Raw genomic sequence first — 26,747 nt, forward strand, 5'->3', positions numbered from 1 at the left:
TTTTATGTGAAGTGTGTGAGTTTATCCTGCTGTTGTAACAAATTACCACAAATACTGGCCTAAAACAACCCAAATATGTTCTTTTACCATTCTGGAAGATAGCAATCCAGGATGGATCTCGTGAGGCTAAATTCAAGCTTTCAGCAGAGTTCCTCCTGGAGGCTCTAGGGGAGATCTCATTCCTTGCCTTTCCAGCCCCTAGAGGTTGCCCGCATTCCTTGGCTCTTGGCCACATCACCCCAACCTCTGCCTCCATCGCCATGCCTCCTTTTCTGCTCCTCTTCCTCTCTCTTATGAGGACCCCTGCGATTACATTGGGCCCACCTGGATAATCCAAGACAACCCCCCCATCACAAGATCCTTAATCCAGTCACATTCACAAAGTCCTTTTGCCATGTATGGTAACATACACACAGGTTTCAGGAATTAGGACATGGACATCTTCGGGGTCCATTATCCCACTTACCACATGAAGCCATAGAAGGATTTTGAGCAGAGAATGAGTGGTAGGATCTAATTTACATTTTCAGAAGTTAATCCTGGCCACTCCAGACAATAAGCTATAGTAAGGCAAGAGGGAAACAGAAAGCTATTAGAGCCGTCCAGTGTAGAGATGATATAGTTTTCAACTAGAGTTGTGTTAGTGGGGGTTGTAAAGAACGTTCAAGTTTTAGGATATATTTTTGAAAATGGAGGTAACAAGACTCATGGTGGACTGAATGTGGGATGTGAAGGAAAGAGGAAGTAAAGGAACTGAAGGCTTTGGGGCTTTGCCATGAGCAACTGCGTGATGCTGCCATTGACTGAGATGGGGGAGTATGTGGGTGGTGGCTGTGGGGAGGGTGGGGATAGAGCATTGGGAGCTCTGTTTTAGGTTCCCAAAACAGATGAAGACTTTTGGTTTTTCTGTGAAGTGTGTTAGTTTATCCTGCTGCTGTAACAAATTACCACAAATAGTGGCCTATCTGATGCATTGGAGATACTTACTAGACATCCAGGTGGAGAGCAGGGCAGTGGGGAGTTGGACATACGGATCTGGAGTTCTGGGGAAAGATGCAAGCTGGAGCTATACTACAGGAGGCATCCATTACAGATGGTGTATGAGGCACTGAGAGATCATCTAGAAACTGAGGATTGAGAACATCAAGGACTATGCCCCAGGCTCCTCAATAATTTCACCTCTCCATTCAAGGAACCCTTTTTTCCCTAACAAAATCTTATTTTGCAGCCCAATACATAAACACTGAAAATGAGGCTGCTTGCCCTAGTTGTGGTAGACCTGGGATCCGGGGTTCTGGAGCCTTGCCTCACTGATTGCCCTGTTTGCTCTCTTGGCCCATAAGGGAGCTTGGAGGTTCAATTGGTCTAGCATTTCTTACAAATGCCAGTTCTCCGGATTTGTTCCTTACCCACATTTTCTAACAATCTTTGGCAGTCTGGTCATTATTTCCTCATTATGTGCATGTGAAAATAGAGAAACCGAGGGATACATAATAACTTTATAGCAAGCGACTGAAAGAAGGCTTTCATTCTTCTCTGTATCCACGTCTCTCACCTTTGTGTGCAGTTGCAAATCCATACGGTATATGTTGCAAGGGGATCCAAACCCACTAATTTCTGGGCACAGGGATGTAGCTGGTTGCGGGAATAGAGTACGCTCTTTCATACTTGCGGTGACTGATGAACAGATGGCTTGTCTTGTGCAGCGAGAACTCCGTCCTTACTCCTTTGTCCAACCACACTCGCACCTTCTGTGTGATCGGCTGTGTTTGTGAGGTGCCATGTGACAAGACAGCTCAGATCTCACCCAGCGTATTGCAGACTGCCTGATGTTTTAATGTCGTCCACCAGATGATATTTCCCTGATACGTGCTGTAGAATTAGATTTTGTTTGTAGCCATGCCATAAATGTTTAGTGCTGACTCTAATAAGCTCCTGTGTATTTGCAGGGAAAATGTATGCGTGCCAGTACTGTGATGCTGTGTTTGCCCAGTCCATTGAGCTGTCGCGCCACGTGAGGACCCACACTGGGGACAAGCCCTATGTCTGCAGGGACTGTGGCAAGGGCTTCCGGCAAGCCAATGGCCTCTCTATCCATCTGCATACCTTTCACAGTATGTACTGAGGCTGTGGATCTCAAGCCCTCAATGCCAGCCTGGCACTGGGAAAGCATGTCACAATTGCAGCAGAGGTGTCAATCCATCAGACCCGAGCTCCATTCAGTGTCTTCCCCTTACCTGCTCCCCTGCAAAACCCAGAGTCCCTCCTTCCTAGTTCAGGAAGAATCTCATTTTAAGGTTTCTCATATGATGCTTATTTCTCTCTGGCCAGGCTGCTTCCCTGTCTTACTTTTTAGCCTACCCGGCACCATTTGTCCAACAGAGGCAAATTCTGTTTGAAGGGAAAAGCCTCTATAGCTGATTGGCTCACAGAGCACTGGAATATTTCCATGAGTCCATCTTCCATCTGCCTTTTCCCATAGGGGCAGTCCAGACACTTTCTGAGTTACTGTCTACCATCGTGAGTGGGCCTTGGTTATGTTCCCTTCAAAACCTCCTGCCCAGCATTCTCTTCCGAGTGCCGTTGTATTTCACACAGTTGGTGGGGTCTGCCCCGTCTTTCTCCCCTTCTGTGAGAACTGACACAGACAAAAACACACTTGTATTCGGCGTGCATGTGTGCATGGGCACACACACACACATATATACACACACACAGAGGAAGGAAGGACAAAGAAATTCTGTGATTCCTCATTACACCATCGGGAAATCGCCAGCATGGCATTTGGCTGGCCACATCACATTTTCTTCAGCGTCTCCTGTTGCAGCAGGAGTGTAATCAGCACAGCACAGCAGGGGAGTTAAGAGCTTGGAGTCTGGAATCACACAGGCTCGGACTTGAATCTTGACCCTGACGCTTACTTTCCTTGAGGCCTTAAACAAATTTATTTACCATTCTAAGCCTCTTATGCCCCTTCTGTAAACTAGAGCAAATAATAATGCCACCACCTTGGATTGTAATTAGAATTGAATGAGATCACATGTAAAGCATGACACTCCACGCCTGACACATAGAAAATGCTCAGTAATGCCAGATATTATTATTATTGGTGACAGGGGCAACCCTCTCAGATGCCATTTGTCACCATCAAAGCTTGTCTTTTTTGCATGCCACGCATCTCACATACTCTTCTTCCCTCCCCACCCCTCTTCCCACACACCAGTTTCTAGCTGTTGGCAGATACAGTGTCTCACAAGTGCGCTTTATGTAAACACATCCAAGTCTGTCGTCAGCCAGCCAGCAAGGACTTTGCCAAAGCTCCTATGTGCCCAGCATGTGGCTAGACCCTGGGTGATGCAGGGGAAATAAAGTGTGGCTCTTTCCCTCCAAGGAGTTTACAAGGCTGTCCAGAAAAACCCAGTTACAGTAGGCTTCCAGATGAGAGATTTGGCTTGGATCCAGCGCCACAATTTTGATGTCCTCTTGACCTCTTTAATGACATTCTGCTTTAGTCTTCCTTTCCCAGTAGCAATACATGGGCATCAGGAAAGGGGAAGACATTATTAACTTTCAGAAGGGAGAAGACCGAGAATACTTTGCCATACCCTAAACTATATCATCCGTGGCAGGCCTAGCATCCAGGCCCCCCTTTCCCATTTCTTGCCGGTTTCATAGAACCACATTGTTGCTTATAGAAAGCTGCATCAAAGTGTCTTAGAAGATAGTGTAAAACTGAGATTTCAAGAGCTCATGTCCACAGGGAAACTAGTTAGTGATGCTGCTGCATGTCAGAATTCCTGAATTAATCTGAATCAATGCACATAAAAGATTGGCTTGTGAGCAAAGGATTTTATTAAAACATTTTGATTTCTGTTGCTTTAAGAAAAATACCAAAATTTCCTGCCATAGGATGGCAAATGTATTCTTCATCACTACTAGTTTTTATTTTGGGGGTCTCACTGAAGAGTTGGCATATCCAATTAAGCATGTAGCTCTCAGATAGAGCATGGATTTGGGAGTGAGAGATGGGATTGTTACTCAGTTCAGCCATTTCTTAATAGTGCCCATGGGCAAGATACTGCCTTACTACTCTAAACCTTGATTTTCCTAATCTGTAAAATAGGGATGATAATAGAACCTACTCATAGAGTTATTGGAAGGATTAAGTGAATTAATTTACTTAAAGCGCTTAGAATATGCCTGTCATAGAGCACTCATTATGCTAATATTTTTATTGTTGAATCTAAAGTGGGGAGAAAGGAAGCATCCCTCCACTTGTGCTGTTGATGACAAAGGAATTAGTGATGCTCTGGGGAATGTGCTGGAAATCCTCTACAGAGAATTAGAAAACTCCAGAATGCCCACTGCAAACAAGATGAGCCAGGGTGAAACTCCCTGGAAAGTGGTAAAGTGTAATTTAACTTGTAAGATGTAAAATGAGGAATGGAGATGAACTACATGATGCTGCAGAGATAGTTAATCTCAAAACCCTGGAGGAAGCCCACCTCCTGGGATGAAGGTAGGGATAGTCAGGTGACTCCTACACTGATTTCTGATCCTTGGAGTCTGTGACCCTGCCTGTTGTCTAAGCAGAGTCTTCACATTTGTTGCTGTACACAACAACCAGTGTTTCACTGATGGCTGCCTGTGATGTTTTCATTTCCCCTCCACCTCTTCCTCTCGTGGATGTTCCATGAAACCAGACATAGAAGATCCTTATGACTGCAAGAAGTGCAGGATGAGTTTCCCCACTCTTCAGGATCACCGGAAGCACATCCATGAGGTGCACTCCAAAGAGTACCACCCCTGCCCCACGTGTGGGAAGATCTTCAGTGCCCCGTCCATGCTGGAGCGGCACATGGTCACCCACGTTGGAGGGAAGCCTTTCAGCTGCGGGATCTGCAACAAGGCCTACCAGGTGACCTCAGGTGCCACTGGGAGCTCTTCCCCTAACCCCTGACCTACTCTCCATTTGATCTTCCCTGATGCCTGGGTTGCTGGCTTGCAGATCATATCTTGTATCCAGGATGTGACAATTGGCTGATTCTCATGAAGGATGCAGCTTGTGATCCAGATTCTCTAAGGAGATCTGGTCAGAGTGCTGCAGTTGGGGAGCTCATTATTGGAGCGAGAGTTCACACGCTTCTTCTCTTAAACAGCAGACTTGTGGTGAACTGAATGCTGCTTTTCCCCTTGGATGCTCACCTTCCATAGAACCCATCACTCCCATGTGTCAATGGGCATGAGAGCGGCAATGGGGAGTGGAACACTACCTGGAATTACCTTGTTTGGCACAATTAGTGTTTGTTTGTTTAACTTCCAGGGAAGGGCCCAGCCTTTTTACCTTAGGATTTGATATGTAATTGAAGTGAAGCCCCGTATAGAACTAAAAAGAAACTACGTCTATCAGAAGCTTTAAAACTACAGAGAAAAGAATGGTCCTTGTGGCATCTATAAGATTTGGGTATAGATAAAGAAGCATAACTGCTAATTTTAGCTCAGCGAAAATTCAGAGCTAACTTTGTGCCAAGGCTCATGTTGTGACATTAGCATTCCGGAACGGCGACCTGGGCTTGAGCCCTAGGATGGCGTGGAATTGTAGGGAAAGTATTCCCAGTGCTGCTCTGGAACCCAGGAAGGAGAGGGACAAGGGCAGTGTGCACTCTTCCAGCAGCTTGCTCTGCTGCGCCCCAGCTTCCTGGGAAGCCGTGAGATGCAGCTCAGTGGTAAAGCACACAGGTGTTTCAGTTGGAAGGCCTGGGCCTGAATCCTGGTCCTGCTGTCTCCTGATGTTATGATTAGTCATTTAGCCCCTCGGTGCCTCCGCTTCCAGCTCACTAGGAAGGCTCTTAACACCTCCGTCATAGCCTTGTTGTAAGGAATGAGCCTGTGAAGGACTCCCAGGAGCCCTGCCCTGTAGTGGCTTCCCAATGAATATGTAGTTGCCTTATTCTCACAAACACCAGCCTCTCCTCACATCAGCACCCAGTGTGATAGGTAAGAATGTGTGATACTAGAAACATCAGCTTTCCCAAAAGTGTGTTTGTTTTCGAGCCTCGTGAACTCTCCAGCTTGCTGGAACTTTCTAAGACCTAACACTTGCGAAATTCCTTGCAGCAATTATCTGGTTTGTGGTACCACAATCGGACCCACCACCCTGATGTATTTGCTGCTCAGAACCACCGATCTTCCAAGTTCTCATCACTCCAGTGCAGCTCCTGTGACAAAACCTTCCCCAACACCATTGAGCACAAGAAGCACATCAAAGCAGAGCATGCAGGTGAAGTTTGGGTACCGCCGGCAGAGAGTGAGAGGGGCTTGATGGTGTAGCCTCCTGGGCGCCACCAGAAATCCTCACTTCTGATAGTCTAGTGTGGTGTGCGGTGGTCATTGCCTTTTTCTGCGCCAGCGCACATGAAGGCTGCCACACCAGTCCATAGCAGCAGCAGTCAGTAGCAGCAGCTTGAGTGGCAGTGGTTCTCAAACCTGGAAGCGTAGAGCAGTGTAAGTTCCCACCACTCGTGAGTGAGAACTTGTCGCAGCACCTAGGAAGGGTGTCAGCCTCAGTGGTAGGCAGGCCTGAGTGGAAATCCTGATTCCAGCACTTATCAGCTGCATGACCTTGGCAAGTGACTTCTCTTTTCTGAGCCTGTTTTCTTCTCTCCAGAATGGCAGTTATTAAAACCTACTTTGCAGGTAAATTTGGTGATAATCACAGCAGCTGTCAGTTACAGAGTGTTTCCTAGGTGCAAGACACCATGCTAAGCACCTCGTGTGTATTTTCTCATTTCATTCTCACAACATCCCTCTGAGCATCCAGGCAGTCTGGATCCAGATCTCGTGCTCTTTACCACTAGATTGTGCAAATATACCATAGGTTATAAGATTCCTGGCACTTGGTAGATGCTTGCTAAGTATTGGCCATCACCCCAACCCCAGCCCTGTTACTCTTTAGCCTTGGAAAGCCAACCATTTGTTCTTCCCCAGCACGTCTTTCCTTATGCACTTCACAGATATGAAGTTCCATGAATGTGACCAGTGTAAGGAGCTCTTCCCCACGCCAGCCTTGCTGCAGGTTCACGTCAAGTGCCAGCATTCAGGTCAGTACCCCGTCAGCATGCTTCTAGGCTAGACTGCCGGGGCCTGAGTCTCCTCCCCACCACTTGCAGCTTTGCAACCCAGGCTAAATTGCTTGACAAACTTGTGCCTCAGTTTCTTCATCTATAAAATGGGAACAGTTGTAGCACCTGCCTCATAGAGTAATGTGAAAAACTGAAGGCCTTGGCATCAATAAGCATCGCTTAAGCGGTAACTGTGATTGTCATTGTTATTGCTATATTTCGTCAAATCTAAAGTGCCAGTTAAAAATAAATAAATACAATTCCAGTTATAAGATATACCATTTTTATTTATTTATTTATTTATTTTGAGACAGCGTCTCACTCTGTCACCCAGCCTGGAGTGCAGTGGTGCAATCTCGGCTCACTCCTTCCATCTCCTGGGTTCAAGCAATTCTCCCTGCCTCAGCCTCCCAAGTAGCTGGGATTACAGGTGCCTGCCACCACGTTCGACTAAATAAGATGTACCATTTTTAATGAACTATTAAGAAAGAAAAACTACTGTCAGTTAAACTGTGCTTTCTTATCACTTAGAATATCTACGTTATTCTAAGTGCTGTTTTGGACTTAAGTTGACATAGATTTTTATCATGTCACTCACTGTAGTGTGCATACATAAAAAGGAAAACATAAAAAATAAACTGATTAAGGGAAGAATCCAGCTTCTCAGAGTAACATTCAATTCAGATTGTCAACAAGCATGTTTTTCCACACAGTGTTTACTCTGCCATCAAGAACACTGATGATGGAATACGTAATATAAGATTCCATCAGAGAATTGAAGGCCATTGGTTTTGGTCTCTTGAGCATTATGTAAAACTAGTCTACTTTTGATTCCTGCTTTGGGAATATAGCTAACCTTTCATCACTTACCTCCTCCCTTCTAAACCATTTGGTTTCCATGAGTTAAAAACATGCACCATTCCTGTCTTAGGGAGTTTCTTCCAAGCCGTGGACGCCCATTCTGCAAGTCTTGATGCTGCCACTTTTGATGTTCGTGTGCACATTGACAATCGCACCTGACTGTCTTAGCCCACAGAAGTCGTAAGGTGCCATCGATCCTATTTCAGAGATGTTAAAATGTATTTCTTAGAATTGATGAAATATAGTATGGTCAGCATGATTATCTGCAGTTGAATGAATAATGGGCTTCTACAGAGACAGATTTAGCCTGAATCTAATACTAATGAAACTGTCGTCTAAGGGCCCCTCACTTGCATGGGACCTTCCAAGGCTCTGTCTTTGTCATTTTGTATTATTTTTCTTAAGGCTCCCCAGATTGAACAACCTTCAGGTCCCACAAAATCTGGATCTGCCTCCAAGCCTCAATCCCCATTGCTCCTTCCTCTCATGTCTTCCTGCCCTCGTTTCTCTCATTTTTCCCACAGCCCTCCTCTTCTGTCTCCCTCTCCTCCAGGGTCCCAGCCATTCCGGTGCTTGTACTGTGCTGCTACTTTCCGTTTTCCTGGAGCATTGCAGCACCATGTCACCACAGAGCACTTCAAGCAGTCAGAGACCACCTTCCCATGTGAGCTCTGTGGGGAACTCTTCACCTCCCAGGCCCAGCTTGACAGTCACCTGGAATCTGAGCACCCGAAGGTGATGAGCACGGAAACCCAGGCAGCAGCCTCACAGATGGTACAGGTGATTCTGGGGCCATCAGCTACACAGAATGCTAACACAGGGTTCCTAAGGCTTCTCTAGAGGTGGCTCTGTCATAGTACCAAGCGATACTCTTTGGGGATCTTGTAGAGAGTCTCTCTGGACTTCTTACAAAGCAGGACAGAAAATTCTAGTCTCCTGGTGGCCACATGGGAAGTGGCCCTTAGGTAGAGCGAGCCTGGAACAAGAATTTCCAAAAGAGGAACAGCTTGGTTCCTCCCCCCAGTGCATACGTCCCTGCCTCCTGAGAAACACCGTGGGGTGTGGTGAGAACTGCAGGAAACCTCAGAGACAGAGGAGCTGTTTGTTGGGCAGGGACCAGCCTGCAGTTGAAGCGCTTGGAGAGCGCCTCTGGGCTGGACATAGTCACACTTGCACACACCTGGCCCTCTCCTCTTTACCTGGGTGAAAAAAAACGCCTCTTCTTGATATTTCAGGACTAAGCTTGATCCAGCTTCTCTTTGCTTCCCTGATCCTCATTTACTCTTCTTCCCGTCTTCTCCAGAGAGGGTGGGCAGAAAAGGAAGATAAACTCAGGTCCATCCATCACCAGTAATTTGTGGGTGGGTTGGAGAGGAACCATAAACTGGTTGAGGTTTTGGTCTGTTAGACTGTCGCGCTGTCCAGTTCCATAGATCGGTCATTTATAAACCAGGTTCTTGCAGGCCTCTGGGGAACAGGGGGGAAGTTGGGTAGGCAGGACTCCCGTCAACACTCTGCTGTCATATCAACCAAAGGTGCTCTGCTTTTATCTTTTTTGTATATTATGGTTCGTGATAATATGCCCTTTGGGGAAAAGGTGGGGCTGGGGGGTCCATTTCTAAAAGAAAAAGAAAGCAAAGCAGTTTGAAAACTACTTTCCTAGATCATTGTTGATTGAACATCACAGTAGATCTCTTCTCTCCTGTAGCACAGAGAAGTGGCTGGGCTTGGCTTCCTCACTCGTTCCTGCTTTCTGCTCTTCGCTGATTCTCAAGAGCAAGGTGGCTGTGGCCTCTGCTTTAAAAATATCAAGGGCATCTAGCTCTTCTGGCGTCTATGGTTCAGAAACACCAACTTGGAGGCTTAGGCAGGAATTGGAAATGCCTAACCACAGACTCATTCTTTCTGAGTTGGAAAGGTTGTCTCTAACAGATTATGCAGATTTGGAAGGGACATAGGTGGGCTGTGGGGAAGAGAAGGGGGCACTGGCCCCGCCAGGTTGGTGAGCTGAATGAATGCATGGAGTCACAGTTCATCCAGTCTTCCTCCTAAGCGCAATCACTGTGTGGCCTCCTGGGAAGGCTGTGGGCCTGTGAGAGGTCCAGAGACGCTGCCCCAGGCCCGCCTGGGCCTGTGGTGGATCAATCCCGTTCCCGTGTTCCAGGCATGAGACCAGCTGGCTTCAGTGGCATTCCTCTCACATGGCACTCACCTCTGCACTGTCATCCCAAGACAGGAAAACCCAGTGTGAAAAATGGAGCCCGTGTTCGCTGGTGTGTAATCATAGAGTCCGGGCACCCCGAGATGGCGTACTGAGCGAAATTATAGCAATTTAGTGCACAGTTATTTAAATGGTTTGCTGGCCTTCTCTTTTGCGTTGCCGGTGGGTTAGACTTGCCTCTTCCCATTAGGCACACATAATTGCTCTCCTCAGGTGAAAACATAAATATCATCATTACAGCATGAGATGAAAACCATGTAAATCAGGGAGCCAACTGCGAACACTGCCCAGAGCAGCCTCACGGTCTTTCTCTTTCAGGTGATCCAAACCCCAGAGCCGGTGGCCCCAACAGAGCAGGTGATCACTTTGGAGGAGACCCAGCTTGCCGGGTCACAGGTGTTTGTGACGTTGCCAGAATCTCAGGCATCTCAGGCCAGCTCTGAGCTCGTGGCAGTGACTGTGGAGGATTTGCTGGATGGCACAGTGACGCTGATCTGTGGTGAGGCCAAATGAGCAGCCGTTCATCCGGCAGAGCCTTCCTGTGTTTGCAGCTGAGAGGAGGCCCCACAGCTTGCCCTTCGCCCTCCATCCCTGGCTGTCCTGAGTGGTGAGCATCTTAGCTTAGCACCAACCAACACAGTCTCACCTAGAAAACAGACGGAAGCTTCATTGTTCTCATAGAACCAACAGCATCCGAGCCCTCAACACCAACTGCACCATCCTCTGTAGCAGAAAGGCCTCCTTCCCCACAGGCCCGCTGCTGCAGCCTCTGTGACACTGTCCATCCCCACGTGACATGTAGCTTCAGAAGTAGAGTCTGAAGGAGCAGTGGGATGGGAGCTGGTGACCAGGGCACCCCAGGAGGCGCGATGTGCCGACACCCTTCAGTGGGCAGAATGGCAGTTAGATATGGGGCTTGGCCCACAGTGGGGCTGCAAATGCTGCCAGTGCCTCTGGCCATTTAAAGTGAGAGGGGCACCAACAGACAATTCAGGGACCTCAGGTGTGAGCACACTTGGCCCCTTCTTCAGTCCTATCATCCTGCCCTCCGCTGGGGTTCCCCCTGCACCCAGTGGCCATGCCCAGCACCCTGCTGATGGCTATAGGACAAGTAGCCCTCAGTTCCATGCCTGGTAACGCCTTGTCAGTTGTCAGCCCTTCCCAAAACAAAGCTTTGAAGTTTCTGCTGGAAGTGTTGAATGTGAGGCATCAGCTGCTAGCCAGTCTCTGCCTTTCCAGGACATTCTTCTTGGTATTCCTTACCTGAAGGCTGGTTCCCACAGCTCTTCCGTGTCATCTTCATCCCCTTCCTTTAATCAAAGGCTGAAATCTGCCTGACCTGGCAGCCTCGCTCCCTCTGGGTCACATGGTGCAGACCGTGACCAGCACCAGGCAGGCAGTCCTGTCTGTGTGTGGAGGAGCAGCCGTGACTGCCTGTGGCTCTGCTGCCATGCACTCCCTGCCTTGGGAGTGGCCTGCTGCCTCACCTCCCCAAGGCCGCCACACTTATTGCAGGTCAGCGATCCTTTGGAGTCCGAATTTCACAAAGCTTTTTTATCTTCAGTTCCGAAAATATAATCTGATAATTAATGGTTTGTGGAATCCATTATGAAGTGCAATTAGATAGATGTAGGTTCCTGCCGTTGGAGAGAATGACTAGCATTTATCTTCTTTTCCTTCCACGCCAAAGGTTGGAGTCTGCTGGTGTGGTGCTTACACACCAGGCAGGGCTCTCTGCCACCGTGTGTGGCTTGACCCCCTGTGGAGGGGAGTGCCTGGTTGGATCCCACATTGGCAGAGATGGGGCCACCTCTTCCTTCCAGGCACATCTCACATTGCCATGTACAGAGGCAGGGGTCACTTTTGGTCACCATGGAAGCTTTTATTGCTCCCACATGGTCAGGTCTTACCCTGCTTGAAGCACAGAAGGCACAGCCTTACTGACCAGCACACCCACTGACTGGCATCTGCTGGCTTTGTGCAGCCAGCCCCGACAGCTTCCACAGCGAGCGCCAGCTCCGGCCAGCCTGGGACAGCTCATCCCAGCCAACTACATCTGCCTCTGGTCCTCTCCACATTCTGATACGTAGGTCACTTGAGCTTGTCAATTAGGGTTCTGCCATTCTGAAATAAATGAAGTTTCTAAAGGAGAGTCGGCCTCAGAAGCCAAAAACTGACCAGAAGATGGTGCTCAAAGCTTTAAGACTTCATCTCCATGTGAAGGGCTCACTGCTTCTACCAAGGCTGTCCCTGTGTTAAGGCTTTTCCGTCCTGGGAACTGTCAGACTGGGAGAGCTCTTGATCTGCAGGTGGCAAAATGGCACTGAATATCCCCTTGGCACCAGAGAAAACCCACTGAAAGATGGTAGAGTGGCACATGCTTACAGGGCATTGGTGCCAAGCCCAGTGGATGAGAATACAGCCCCTCACAAGCTGTGGGATGGGGCTTGGGAGCCGCAGTGAATGTCACTAAAATTTCTTCCAAAACAAAACAAGAAATAATTGCTGAGAGCTTATAGGGAAGTGATTAAAAAAAAAAAAAAAAAACTCTTCAGAATCAAGAGGGCTGTAAGTTTTGAATTCAAGTGTCAGATCCTTTCAAGCACTGAGAAATTCTTTCTCAGGTTTCTGTTTTTGGGGGAGACAGGGTCTGGAATACAGTGACACGATCTTGGCTCACGGCAACCTCTGCGGGCTCAAGCGATCCTCCCGCCACAGCTTCCCAAGTAGCTGGGACCACAGACATGAGCCACCACTGCTGGCCAGTTTGTTTTGTTTTGTTTTTTGTAGAGATGGAGTCTGGCCATGTTGCCCAGGCTGGTTTCAAACTCCTGAGCTCAAGCCGTTATCCCACCTGGGCCTCCCAAAGCACTGGGATTACAGACATGAGCCACGACGCCTGGCCAGGTTTCTGCTGGAGACCCAGATTGTGACAAGACATTTGTTTTCTTTGGAATCACCAGATTTGCAGCTTACTGTGCTGAGAGTGGACTGGCTACTGGGGCCCATTGGATGCCCTCTGGCCCGTGCCACACTCAGCAGAAGGCACAAACCCAGTGCTGGTTCTCATCAAGAAAGAGGGGAAGGCCCCTCCCGAGTTCACGGTCTGCTCTGAGCGGGCTCCGCACTGGCTGACTGATTTTATGGTCTTGCTCGCTAGAGAAGCCCAGATGGATCTTATTATAGGAAAACTTTCTGACTCTGCTTGGCCATTTTATCCTTTTCTCCTACTTCTACCCAAGAGACCTGAATTGCCGCCACAGAGGACAGTGTTCGTGTGGTCTCCTGAGTCCACATCACTCGCTTCTGTGGGGTCCCGGTGCTGTATTTGCCTCATGCCCCATAGGGTGCTGCCCTTATGAACTCTGGGGCCTTTGGGGTGGTGTGAAGGAGTCCGTGGGCCTCTTAGAACACATGGATCTGTTCGGTGGGTCCCCAGACCTCTGCTCCCAGAGCTCATGTCCCAGCTGGTGAGGAGGGAAAGGCAGTCAGATTCCAGGCCGGAGTGTGATTCTGTGGGAATACTGGGGTCAGTTAGGGAACAGGACTTGCCCATTGTAGGTAAGTGAGACAGCAAATAGATGATTCAAGAGCAAGGATTACTGCAGGAAGGTGAGACTCCTGTCGACGCACATTAGCAGAACCTGGAACCAGAGGGCAGGGACCAGGGGTCTTGACTCATTTCTTTTATGGGTAAAGAGACATGAAGAGACAGCCTGTCTCTGAAGCTCTGTGTTTGGGAAGCTTTGAGCCCAGTGAGTAGCAGGGTCTGCAGTATGAATACCTTTCCCTGGCGATCCGGGTCTCCTCTAAGGAAGTCTTCTGACTTCCCACTGACCACAGGAGGCACGCCAGCTTCATCCCTCAGGCTAGAGTTCTGATAGTCGGGGCTGAGGGGTAAAATAAAATCCAGTCAGACAGACAGTGGGGAGACAGGTCCCTACTCTTTATTTGCAGGATCAATCAGGGACTCCCAGAAAGGAAGGAGAATGGTGAGGGGGCCCTAAGCTGGTGACGTGGTCACTACAAGCTGAAGACAGGCTGATGGGGTGGCGGATGTGCCTTTAAACCTCACGTGCCTGGAAGCTGCGCATTGACCAAAGGAGGGAGGGAATTGCCAACCATGCATAGAGTGGGCAGGCGGTTCCAGGAGACAAGCAGCGTGTTATTAAATTGGGCCTAGGCAGTTGGACGATAATGGAGAAAATGCAGGGATGCTATAATGAGTCCTCCCCAAGGGCGAGTTCAGCACCTGAGCCCTGTTCTGCTTGTATCCCAGTGACACTTGGGAGGTAGAAGAAACTGGGAGTAAGAGGACAATCTGGGGCTGAAGGGAGTGTCAGAGGCAAGTCGATCCTTGTTTTGTTGTCACGGAAACTTTGAGGCTGGTGGGACTTAGGCCAGAAGCTCAGAAGCACAGCCAAAATGTAGAAGCTTGCTACTCCTACGACTCGGCCTATAAAGAAGAGAGAAGCTGTCTGTACTTTGGGAACTACATTGTTGAAGGAAAAAAATCACTCCCTGCCTAATTAAGTTGCTTCCAAATTGGGGGAATGTGTGTCATTTCCTTTACCAAGGCCAATCAGCCCTGCTTCCACCATGGTCAGGACAGCCAGCCCCTACGTGATGCCGTATAAATTGGATTACAAACCATATTCATGTTCAACTTGCACTAATCTATATAAATAAAATATGTACTTTGAAAAAAAATTAGGCTACGTGAGTTTCAAATGGACTGTGATGTTATAGACCTGCTTTCTCTTTGGTTCTGGGCCAGTGTCAGACGGGGACCGGCGTGATGGGCCTGGTGTCCTAGGGGCCATTTGTGTACCTTGTGGCCGTGTTAACATGGCCTGGGGGAAAGAAAGCTCTCCCGTCATGTGGAGTCTCATTCCTAAACCCTCCTTCCCAGGGAGCGAGTGTAGGGCAGGGTTTCAGAGCACAGGCTTTGGTGTCCAGCCTGGGTACATCCAGCTGTCCTGCTGTCTAACTGTGACATTGTGTGAGATGCTTACCCTCTCTGAGCTCCCTCCTCCTGGCCCCCAACTTTATTATAAAATGGAGAAATGATTGTGCTTACTCTACAGAATTGTAGTATGATTTAAAAGTCTGGAATTAATGTATTTAATGTAGAAAATTTGAACTTTTATTAATAAAAATTTTTTGCATGCAAGTCAACTGTTCCCTGCATTCTCTGGCACTAAAGAGAATGTTCATTCCTGTATCTTTATGTAGTCTCTCTTTTTCCTCTGAATCCTTAGGGGATCCTTATAACACCCACTTTTCATTTATCTCTTGAATCTCAACTGCTCCCAAAGTACAAAGTGCTGAGCAGATAGCTGTAAAATAAACTAAACCTTTCTCGGTGAACAGCTGGAAATGTCACATTGCTGGCAGCCAACAAGGAAACAAGAACAGGAGACCCGGATGGGATGTACCTGATTTCTGCAGGAAGCACCCAGTGTTTAAGACGAGGGGAGGTGCATTAGATCCCGCAGCCCTGCTGCTGCAGAGAGCAGGGGAGTTGGGGAGGTTCTGTGCTCACGCCTCCTGGGACAGTTCTGGAGGAGCACAGATGGACCCTTGTTCAGAGCTCGCAAGTGAGTTGAGGAAGGAATGCTCCCCTGCCTAAATGCTGTCTTTGGAGAGCAGGGCTGGAGCTACCCGTGTCATATTTTGGGCAGTAGTCCCAAGAGTGTCCCAGCCAGCTGCAGTGGGTAATTGTAACATACAGTTGGACCCCAGCCACAAAGTTGAAGGTGTGCAGAGGTGAAGTGCTGCTGCAGGTTGGGTGGGATGGAGCAGAGGTAGGAAGTGGGCTGAGGGGTTCCCTCGGTGATCTTCCGGGCCAGGGTGGCTGGCTGGAAGGACTCAGCAGCACAGTGGAAAAGACACGGGCTTGGGAGCTTCCCAGCTCCACGTCTTACTAGACAGATGACCTTGGGCGAGTTTTTCCTGACAGTGACTGTGAGAAGAAAGTTAACATTTGTAAAATATCTGACAGAATATAGACGCTTCGTAGATGATGGCTGTTCGTGTTTATAATATTTTAGAAGGGCCTGGAGGAAGAGCCAGGGCAGAGGAGAGCTGGAAAGGAGGTGCCTAATGTATCCTAGATACAGGGTCTGGAACCCAGTGCAGGGGTCTCCAAAACCAGGATAAGAGGAAGCATAAATCCAGAGACCTCAGCCCAGACCAGAGTGAACAGTGATCTGAGGGGAACAGGATCTCCCCAGGTTGGTACAGGGACTCTCAGCTGTTGGGCACTACAGCAGAGGGGTCACATCTGAGTAAAGGCAGAAACCTGGGCATGTTGGGTGGGGACACATCCAGTGAGAGCAAAGGAAATGGAAAACCTAAGTCCGCAGTGATTTTTGGCCTCTCTGCCTCTTTAGTGTTTACTGTCTGTCCTTTTCTCCATAGGCTTATGCTCAGGATATGTTTGGAATGAAAGGGAAAAGGGGCTTGTGGCGCCATGCAGACGTGCCCTAGACCAGGACCTTTACTCTTCATTAAGAGATGAAGAGGTTATAAGGACGTGGACATAGAAACCAAGTTCATGTTCTCGAGAATGTTCTGCAGGCTTTTCTTCATGCATCTGTCCTGCCTTTTGGCCTTTCACCCAGGGCAGGTGTAGGTCCCATGCCCACCAAGACCTCTGTATCTCCTCCACGTACTCAGACTGGACAGTACTCAGTGGACGCTTAGCAGATGCTGCCGACTGCTGGAGACGGGGACTCTGACCTTGGACTCGCTCTTCCGAGGGTAGAGGAGCTGCTTCCTATTCTGCAGCTCTGCACCACATGTTCAGTGTGAGCTGTTTCTAGCCAGTCGTGGAATACGCTATTATTCCATCTACTCTCCATCCACCTCATGTCTGCAACCTTGTGAGGCAGAGAGAGCCAGCACTTGGCGGGGTTGCGTGTGCTGCTAGAATCCTGAGCTCCATCGTGGAGAAAGAACTTCCCCAGCTTTCCCTGTCGCTCCCTAAATCTGTATTCTGCAATGTCCCAAATTCATCTACTACACAATGGAAACCCTAGGTATGCAGTTGTGTATTTTTGCCTTAATCCTCACACAGCTTCATCTCATTTGAGATTCTAACCAGTATGAGGACAGGGACCACATCCTATTTACTGCCTTGGTTTCTCTGAGAGTTAGGGGTGCTGGGTTGGGCACACAGAGGCTCTGCCAGAACCAAGCGGTACCCCTCTTTCTTACCTTCATTTCTCAGCTCTGGGAGAACCCAACTTCCATATTTTATTCTGGTCAGTGAGGCTATACCCCAAGTTACCCGTGGGCTGGTCTGTCAGAACATCCTCCTCTCTTTGTCCTCTGAGAAGAGATTAGCAGAAGGCCAAGAGCAGCCAGCCGGGCCCCACCACTCCAGCTGCTCTGATCAAACACCATTCCTGCCGCTTCTTCTAGCTCTGGCTCCCCCAGCGCAGGCCAGAAACAGCTGATCAAACACATCAGGACAAAGTCAGTCCAGGGACCCACGGTCCCCTCCAGGGGAGATTTCACAGCCCTGCCATCAGGAGGGTCTGATAAAAATGGGCAGGGGGTGGGGAAGGGGGCCTATGGGGCTGGCACGGGAGCAAACAGCTTTTCATGTTGTTTAAGGTTGAAACACCTGTGCTCCACGCGGGGTCCACACCAAGCCAGCATTTCCAGAAAGGCAGGGCTGGAGCTGAGGAGACGGGAGCTGTGTGTGCATGTATGAGTATGTGGGGGTGACAGAGATGTCAAGTAAGAGCGCATGTGGGTTTGGGAGCATGGGATTATTAGATTGTCACAGGATGACTTAAGATCCTCCCTCGCTAAACTGTGACCCCTTCAAGGGCACGGACTGTGCATTATCCTCGTTCTCTCTCTTACATGCACACGTGTGCACCCAGCAGTTAGCCTGGCACATCAGGTGCCTGAGTGCGCAGGTGTGTTAGACCTGAAGTTCTGGGACTCGGTAAGGTCCTGTTACCAGGCTAAAATGGTGCCTGGCTCCTGCTCCTACAGGACTCATCAGCCAGGTAAGGATTATATATGAGAAACAGGTACCAAAAACACCCATGCCCGTCCAGACTCAAGACCCAAAGATCCCAGCACCTACAAATTCTGTGGGGGTTTTGGTTGGTTGGTTGATTTGTTGGTCTTTTTCATGGGTATGGGAAGGAAGAAGAAGATTAATATTTTTTAGAAATAGGCCAGGCGCGGTGGCTCACGCCTGTAATCCCAGCACTTTGGGAAGCCGAGGCGGGTGGATCATCTGAGGTCAGGAGTTCGAGACCATCCTGGCCAACGTGGTGAAACCCCATCTCTACTAAAAATACAAAATTAGCCAGGCATGGTGGCGCATACCTGTAGTCCTAGCTACTTGGGAGGCTGAGTCAGGAGAATCACTTGAACCCAGGAGGTGGAGGCTGCAGTGATCTGAGATTGCACCTCTGCACTCCAGCCTGGAGAAGACAGAGCGAGACTCCATCAAAAAAAAAAAAAAAGAAATATTATCCTAATTAATGATTGGTGTTATTACGTGCTTACATTAGACACTGGATGAAGAACTTTTTGTAATTTTTTTTTTTTTTTGAGACAAAGTCTTACTCTGTTGCCCAGGCTGGAGCGTGGTGGTGCAATCTCGGCTCACTGCAACCTCCACCTCCCAGATTCAAGCCATTCTCCTGCCTAAGCTTCCAAAGTAGCTGGGATTACAGGCGTGCACCACCACACCTGGCTAATGTTTGTATTTTTAGTAGAAACAGTGTTTCACCATGGTGGCCAGGCTGGTCTTGAACTCCTGACTTCAGGCGATCCACTCACTTCGGACCCGCGAAGTGTTGAGATTACAGGCATGAGCCACCATGCCTGGCTCAGTAATTCTTATTTCTCAGAATTCTAGCACCAACTCCACAACGTAAGTGCTGTTATCATCCCTGTATTACAGATGAGGAAACCAACACCAGAGAGGTGAAGTCGCTATGTAGCAAGAGAGCAGCAGCATAGCTGGGATCCGAACCCAACTGTCTGACTCCAGAGTCTGCTCTTAAATCCCTTGCTCTTTTTAAGCATTTCTTGTTTAATACCTAATCAGCCAGAAAATGTGGCTTATCCCCACTTCCCATGCCTTCAGCAGCCTTGCTGTCATACCTGGACTGTCGTCATAGAGCCAAGGACTCTCCACCTGCTCTCTCTCCTTTCCCGTCCCCCCGTCCATCCTGCCTGAGACAGCCAGGCAGGCCTAAAACTCTGCTTTTATCAGCCAGAAATGTGCCCAGGAGCAAAGGGTCATGTCCTTTGCCTTGTGTGGGATCAGCGGCCTGGGTCCTGTCACTTTTTTGAACCCCTATGTTCTTCAGTTTTACCAGTCCTCAGTTGACACTTGACAGCTCACTTGGGGCTCTTCCTTGAGATGCAGGACAGCCAGAGATCCTGGCGCTCAGGAGACGCGTCTCGTATAAGCAGGTAAGCAGCAGAATCGGGAGCAGGGCCGGGCTCTGCGGAGGCCTGAGACCGGCGCTTCTCCCACTGCTGTAGTGGCGCTGTGGAGCCTGCCTGGAACAAGCCCCTCCAGCCCAGGGGGCACGTCGTCAATGCAGGGGGCTTCCTGGACTTCACGCTCCCCAGCGGCTTGGGCCATGTGGCCCCAGTGGAGTTCGTGTCTTGTTCTGGCATCAGCAGAACGGGTTGTCTTTTTTGTTTTTTAACTTTTAAGTTCAGGGATACAAGTGTAGGTTTGTTATACAGTTAAACTCATGTCACAGGAGTTGGTTGTACAGATTATTTCATCACCCAGGCATTAAGCCTAGTACCTATGAGTTATTTTTCCTGATCCTCTCCCTCCTCCCGCCCTACCCTCCAAAAGGCCTCAGTGTGTGTTGTACCCCCTGTGTGTCCACATGCCCTCATCATTTAGCTCCCACTAACAAGTGAGAACATGTGGTATTTATTTGGTTTTCTGTTCCTGTGTTAGTTTGCTAAGGATAATGGTCTCCAGCTCCATCCATGTCCCTGCAAACGACATGATATCGTTCTTTTTTATGGCTGAAGAGGGGTCGTCTTACCCATATGGTGTCCCCATTTCTGTCCCAAGCAGTGGTCAGTTAACTTGGAGCAGCAGAGGCCTCACCTGGTAGGAGCAGGGCTGTGGGGCAGGTGGAGCACAGAAAGAGAGGAGGTGGCTAATGCGTGACCCCCTGGCCTGCCCTCCCTTTTGCATGGATAATGGTAGTCCCATAATGCCTTATTCTGGAATCACTCTCTGCTATTTTTAGATACTTTCATATACATTATTTCTTTTGATCCTTACAGTCACATGAAAGTTTAGAGTAGGTATCTCTATTGTTACCTCTTTTTACAGGAAAGGGATTCAGACAGTACAAGACCTCAGCCTGAGACGCAAGGCTTCTCCGCTAGTGAGAGGTGGAATTGGAGTCCAGGTTTTTGACACCAAACGCAGGCTTTTCTCCACCTCGCTGTGCTGCCTGTTACACTTCCCTGCATTTCACAGCACTTTCAGTCATTTACACGCCTGGTTCTGGCAGCAGTGCTCTGAGGCTGGAGGGGCGTGGATGATTATTTTGCAGATGAAGAAATCGAGGTTTCAGGACGGTTGGTTGTTCCGTCACATGGCGAGTCAGTAGCAGAACTGCAGTGAGAACAGCTGGACCCAGCATTACATCCACTTGGCAAGGAGAAGTGCCTCTTAGGCCATGCAAGTGAGGAGACTCCAGCACAGCCCAAGTCCTAGCAGCAAGGGTGGGTGAGAGCTGCCATTTGTTGACCTCTGCCCTGGGCCAGAGCGCGTGTATACCTCATCCCCAACACAGGTGCCACACCCACAGTCACTGGCTGGTAGGACTCTGTGATGGCAACAGTGGTCCATTCTACACTGTCCACTGTGGGAGCCACCAGTCGTGTGTGACTGTTGGGCACTTCAGATGTGGCTAGTGCACCTGAGGAACCATAGTTTTAATTTAAATAGTCCCATGTAGCTTCGTGGCTGCTGTTATTGGACAGCGTAGAACTAGATGAAGGCTCAGGGAGTTGAGGGTCACACAGGAAGTAGCTGAGTCCAGATTCAAGTCTCGGTCTGTGAGATTGCAAAGCCTGTGGCATTTCCACTGGTGCCCTGGGTTGGGAGGGCGATGTGCGCGAGTGGCGGACATTGGCTGCAAGGTTCAGAAGGCTTCATTTCATTTCGTGAAGGCTGCCCCTCGCTCCCTGGCTATGCGCTCGGACAGCCACGTCACTGCTGTACCCTCCTGCATCTTCATCCTCATCGGTGCTGATGCTGTTGTATTGACCACCTGTAACCCCATTTCACGGAGTCAACAGAGGCTCAAAAAGATTGAGAAACTTGCCCAAGGTCACCAGCTTTTACTGGAAGGGTCACATTGGCATAAATACAAAATACCCTATTTTTGCTCCTGTTTCTCACCAGCTCCAGACCAGAGCTAAAGCAAAATGAGAAAGCGCCACAGAGGTAGCCAGGAAGCCCTCCCACTCCCCAACACACACCTCGCTGGCCCCTATCTTTGAGAAGACAGCATTGTACTGAGCGTGCTGTCTGAGCACAGCCACTACTCCCAGAGAGTGGACAGAGGCCCAGGCACGCCACTCCTGGGGGGCAGCCTCGCCTGTGTATTTGCAGCTTTCTCACAACTATTCTAGAAAGCACTTGCTTCAAGCAAACATTTTTTTAAAAAGCATACATAATCTTAACTACGATTTTTGTTTCATCATGGAACAAGATGTGTTAGTTCCAGCACACTTACTATGCAAGTCATGAGAAGACGCAACTTATTGTCACTCGTGAGCTGTGTGACCTTGGTCGAGTCTCTTCAGCCCCACCCCCGCAGGTGGATTAGATAACCTCCACGAGCCCTCCTCCAGCGTTTCTGATTCCTTGGGTAGCGTGGGAAGTAGAGAAACCAGGGTTCTGGCTCGGACTGCCACTTTCACGGTGTGCGACTTACCTCTGAGCCTTGGGCTCCTCATCTGTAAGGATGCCATTCCCGTGGAGTGGGATCACCGAGCAAAATCTGGCACAAGAAGAGCCTGGCATGGGGCCGCCATGGGGCACATGCTCAGTGAAGGTCCTGATAACGCTTTTGTGCTGCATGCACAAGACCCAGCAATACCTCATAGCCGCATCTCAAGGAGTAAGGAAAAGATGTTGGAAGAAGTCTCCGTCCTCAACTGGGAGGAGAAACATGTCCTCTTTGGGCCAAGATGGTGGCACCAGTGCTGAGAACGGCACCAAAGAGCCTCCTGTGGCAGCTTTCACTGCAGGGCAGCCTTGCCCCCTCACCTTAGTGGGTGTGGGCTTTGGGGGCTGTGCCCACCACTGGCACAGCTGGGAGGATCTGGTAGGGACAGGTAACAAAAGCATTCAGTCCTGGAAGAGGGAGATTTCCCTGAGCTGAGGGGAGGGCATGGCTCAAGAGAGGCGCAGGGCACGAGGATAGTGGCTCAGCCATCCCTGCCAGCCCTGGTCTGAAGCAAGCCTAGAGTCCAGGATAGCCCCCAGGCTGACAGTCGGGGATATGGAGTCAGATGGTCAAATGTCAACACTGTTGCTGCCGGGCGCTGTGATTTTCAGCACGCTCTTGATGCTCTGTGAGCCTTATTTTTCTCATCTGTGAAATGGGGAGGGTAGGGCATAGAATGTAATACCCACGAAGGCCCTTGTGTGATGCCAGGCCAGGGCAGGCTCAGTGGTGGTTATTCGCTTCCTGGGGCCTGACCCAGCTGTTAGAGGAGAAGGCTGTGCTTGATGCTCTGGCCTCTGGTGTCCATGAGGCAGCAGAGAGGAGTGAGTCTGCTAGGGGCCCCACTGCTGATCTCAGGAAGGCTGTGACCTTGGCGCCAACTGGGAGAGCCAGGGCCTGAGGTCTGGGGCTGCTGGCGTCCAAGTCTCTTGGGTTGGGCCTGGCTGGCTGGGTGATCAAGACCAGAACCCCAGGTTTGGGGAGGGCTTCCTCGTCTGACCACTCAGGAGCCCTGAGGATAGGATCTCCTGGACACCGTGGGTCACCCCCACCTTCTGGTCAGAACCTTTCTCACAGGCCTTCCTGGGGGCTCAGACCTAGACTGCCAAGGGGACAGGGGTCACAGAGCTTCAAGATTCCCAACCTGGAACTGTGAGTACCCCCAGCCAAGCACACACACTCAGGGCCATCCTTCTCCCCATCCACCAACCCACACCCTCTGCCAGCCTGTCCCACCCAGCTTCCCCTCTTCCTGCAAGCCCAGCCCAAATGTCTCCCACTGCAGAAAGTGACCTCTATGACCTCAGCCAGGGACGCCTTCCCTGGGCTCCTCCATACTTTGTACAACCCATAGTATTGAGCATGTGGTCACGTGTGTTCATGTCTTTTTATTACTTTTTTTTTTATAAAATAACGTAACATAAAATCTACCTTTTTAACCATTTTTAAGTGTCATGTTTAGTAGCATTACGTACATTCTCGCTGGTGCAACCACCATTACTACCTGTCTCCAGAACTTTTTCATCATTTCATACTGAAGCTCTGTATCCATCAAACATTCTCATTGCCCCAGAAAGAAGCTTCGTATCTGTTATCAGTCACTTCCTGTTCTCTCCCCGAACCACCCCAACCCCGACCCCACCGTGGCAACCAACATTCTACCTCCTGTCTCTAGGAAATTGAGTGGTCTAGGTGTATCATAGAAGTAGAATCATACAGTATTTGTCTGTGTTCGTGTCTTTTTTTCTTTTTTATTTTTTGAGACAAGGTCTCTGTCGCCCACGCTGGAGTGCAGCGGTGCCATCGCGGCTCACTGCAGCCCCAGGCTCCCAGGCTCAAGTGATCCTCATGCCTCAACTTCCTATGTAGCTGGGACCACAGGTGGAGCCACCACTCTCAGCTAATTTTTTTAAATTATTATTTTTAGTAGAGACGCGGTCATACTATGTTGCCCAGGCTGGTCTCGAACTGAGCTCAAGTGATCCGCCTGCCTTGGTCTCCCAAAATGCTGGGATTACAGATGTGAGCCACTGCACCCAGCCTGTGTTCACGTCTTAATCCTCCACAGGGCCTTGTGACTAGTGACTGAGCAAAAAGAGCAAATGAAGAGGCAAAGAATGCTACCGCCATGCCTGAGACTTCCTGAGACAGGCACAGTCCCCTGCCTCACCCAGCTCCTAAACTCCTAGAATTCATTCATTCCCTTATGATGACCAGACAGCATTGTAGATGTGGAAACCCCACAGCGAACAGAACAGACTGCAGTCCCTGCCTTTATGGAGCTCACAGTTGAGTCGAGACAGTAAAAACATATATAGTCTGCTAGATAATGGTGAGCCCAGGGAGAAAAATTAAATTGGGGGGGCAGGGGGCAGACAGGAAGTACCAGGCAATGTTGCAATTCTGGGGTGGCCAGGAAAGGCCTCACTGATTCAATGACTTGAGCAAAGACCTGCTGGCTTTGAGGGAGTGGCCGTGTGAATGTCTAGGGGAGGATGTTCCTGGCAGAGGGACAGCCAGTGCAAAGGCCTGGAGGCAGGAACATGCACAGCCTGCTTGAGGATGCCTGGGAGGCCAGGGTGGCTGGAGCAGAGTGTGCATAGGGGAGGGTAGTAAGAGATAAAGTGAGAAAGTGGTCAGGGCCCAGAGTATGCAGGGCCTTCTAGGTTGTTTTAAGGCTGTGGCCAGTGAAGGGTTTTAAGCAGAGGTGCTGCAGCTGCTGTGCAGAGAATGAAGATAAGGTAGGGAGCGGAGGGTGGTGCTGGGAGGTTACTTATGGGGCCATTGCAATATCTCATCGCAGCAGAATTTCATAAAAATGAAAATGAAGCCACAGCCAGAAAATATTTCTGAGTGGCTCGTTTGTTAACCAAGCAAGGAAAATGATGGCGTGGTCACGGACGACAGTGAGGAGTGATCAAGTGATGCCCACCGGATCCGCATATGGACTGGATGTGGGATTTAAGAAAAAAGAGGTTCAAGGATAATTCCCAATATTTTTGGTCTGAAAGTGGAAGCATGAAGTTGCCAGGTGCTTTGCTTAGGACAACCTCAAGAAGGCAGGGAAGACAGAGCACACGGGGTGTGTGGGCTGAACTCGAGAGCCTACTGCCATGTCCAGGTAGAGAGGTGCGAGTCTGGACTCAGGTGGTAAGGTCACCCTGTCCACTGTTCCTTCATTTTCTGGGATCTGGGCTAGCACCTGGCATCACCAGAGCTGCAGCTCAGACTCTCTCCCTCCTCGACGTGGGGCAGAGACCAGGTGTCACGATGTGCCCCTTCTTCATCCATCCATCCATCCATCCATCCATCCATCCATCCATCCATCCATCCATCCAATGCGCCCTGCTCATCTCACCTATGTCGGGCACAGTACCAAATACAGGAATGAGTATGACGTGGCCTCTCCCCTCCACAGGCCTACAGTCTGGTTACAAATTCTCTACCCTCCTCCTCCGGCTTCTGCCCCTCATTCCTCCCTTGGCCTCAGTCTGTCCATCAGTAAAGCGTCTTTGGATCAGACAGTCTTTAAGTGCCCCACCAACTTGGCCCTCCCATAACCTCAACTTGCCCATCCCCGCCCTCCTCTGGGCCAGGCCCCCACAGCCTGGGCAGAGCTGGGGGATGGATCTGTGTTGGCTTCCTTCTCCCAGAACAACCATCTGACCAACAAATGTGCCCTGACAACAGTTTTGCTGTCTTCATCTTCCACCGAGAGGTGGTGAACTGTGGTGAAGCAATTAAGTCAACCTAGCAAATGAGGTTTGCAGTGCACAGGACTCACGAGTAAGTGATTGGGGTCAAGGCATGCACTCCCAAGGGGGCTGGCTATTGGGGGAAGAAAAATCTTGCTGTTTTTATTTACAAAGTAGACACATAGTACATACACAGATACATTGTATGTCTGTAGTATTAAAATGTTTAGGGAAGGCCGGGCATGGTGGCTCACTCCTGTAATCCCAGCACTTTGGGAGGCCGAGGCAGGTGGATCACTTGAGGTCAGGAGTTTGAGACCAGCCTGGGCAACATGGTGAAACCCCATCTCTACTAAAAATACAAAAATTAGCCAGGCATGGTGGTGCCTGCCTGTAATCCTAGCTGCTTGGGAGGCTGAGGCAGGAGAATCACTTGAACCTGGGAGGTGGAGACTGCAGTGAGTCGAGATTGCACCACTGCACTCCAGCCTGGGCAACAGAGTGAGACTCTGTCTCAAAAAATAATAATAATAAATAAAATTTAAAATAAAAATGTTTAGGGGAGAAAATGTCCTAAAAGGATCCCTGGGAAATAATACTGGGAAAAAATGGTGAGTAACACCACGTTAAGGGAAGGAGGGGAGGGTCAGGGCTGAGAGCCACACTCATTTGGCCACAGTCCTGGTACTAGGGACAGAGGGGTGATCAAACTCAGAGACACTGCCCTTAAGAAGCTCACAATCTAGTGAGTGAGAGGCAATAAAGCAGGCAATCATTATACCCAATGACGAGAGCCATGCCAGAGCCGGGGCAGGGAGGGAAGTGGAGTAGGGGAGGGGCTTCACATCAGGGAGGCTCCTGAGAC

General features: G+C 49.5%; 1 protein-coding gene across 2 annotated transcripts in view; it reads left to right on the forward strand.

Annotated features, from left to right (window-relative positions):
• ZBTB40 (zinc finger and BTB domain containing 40) overlaps nucleotides 1-15,372 on the forward strand; it is a 90,081-nt gene extending 74,709 nt beyond the window's left edge. For both annotated transcript variants that reach the window (XM_011966571.1, XM_011966569.1), the window contains 6 exons: nucleotides 1,950-2,114; nucleotides 4,704-4,918; nucleotides 6,118-6,280; nucleotides 7,014-7,100; nucleotides 8,536-8,762; nucleotides 10,522-15,372. In XM_011966571.1, the coding sequence (XP_011821961.1) occupies nucleotides 1,950-2,114; nucleotides 4,704-4,918; nucleotides 6,118-6,280; nucleotides 7,014-7,100; nucleotides 8,536-8,762; nucleotides 10,522-10,716 (1,052 nt within the window). In that variant the 3' untranslated portion in view covers nucleotides 10,717-15,372. The remainder of the gene's footprint in view (nucleotides 1-1,949; nucleotides 2,115-4,703; nucleotides 4,919-6,117; nucleotides 6,281-7,013; nucleotides 7,101-8,535; nucleotides 8,763-10,521) is intronic.
• The last annotated feature ends 11,375 nt before the right edge of the window (nucleotides 15,373-26,747 follow it).

This window comes from Mandrillus leucophaeus, unplaced genomic scaffold (assembly GCF_000951045.1).
Source record: "Mandrillus leucophaeus isolate KB7577 unplaced genomic scaffold, Mleu.le_1.0 Scaffold765, whole genome shotgun sequence".
Taxonomy (NCBI): domain Eukaryota; kingdom Metazoa; phylum Chordata; class Mammalia; order Primates; family Cercopithecidae; genus Mandrillus; species Mandrillus leucophaeus.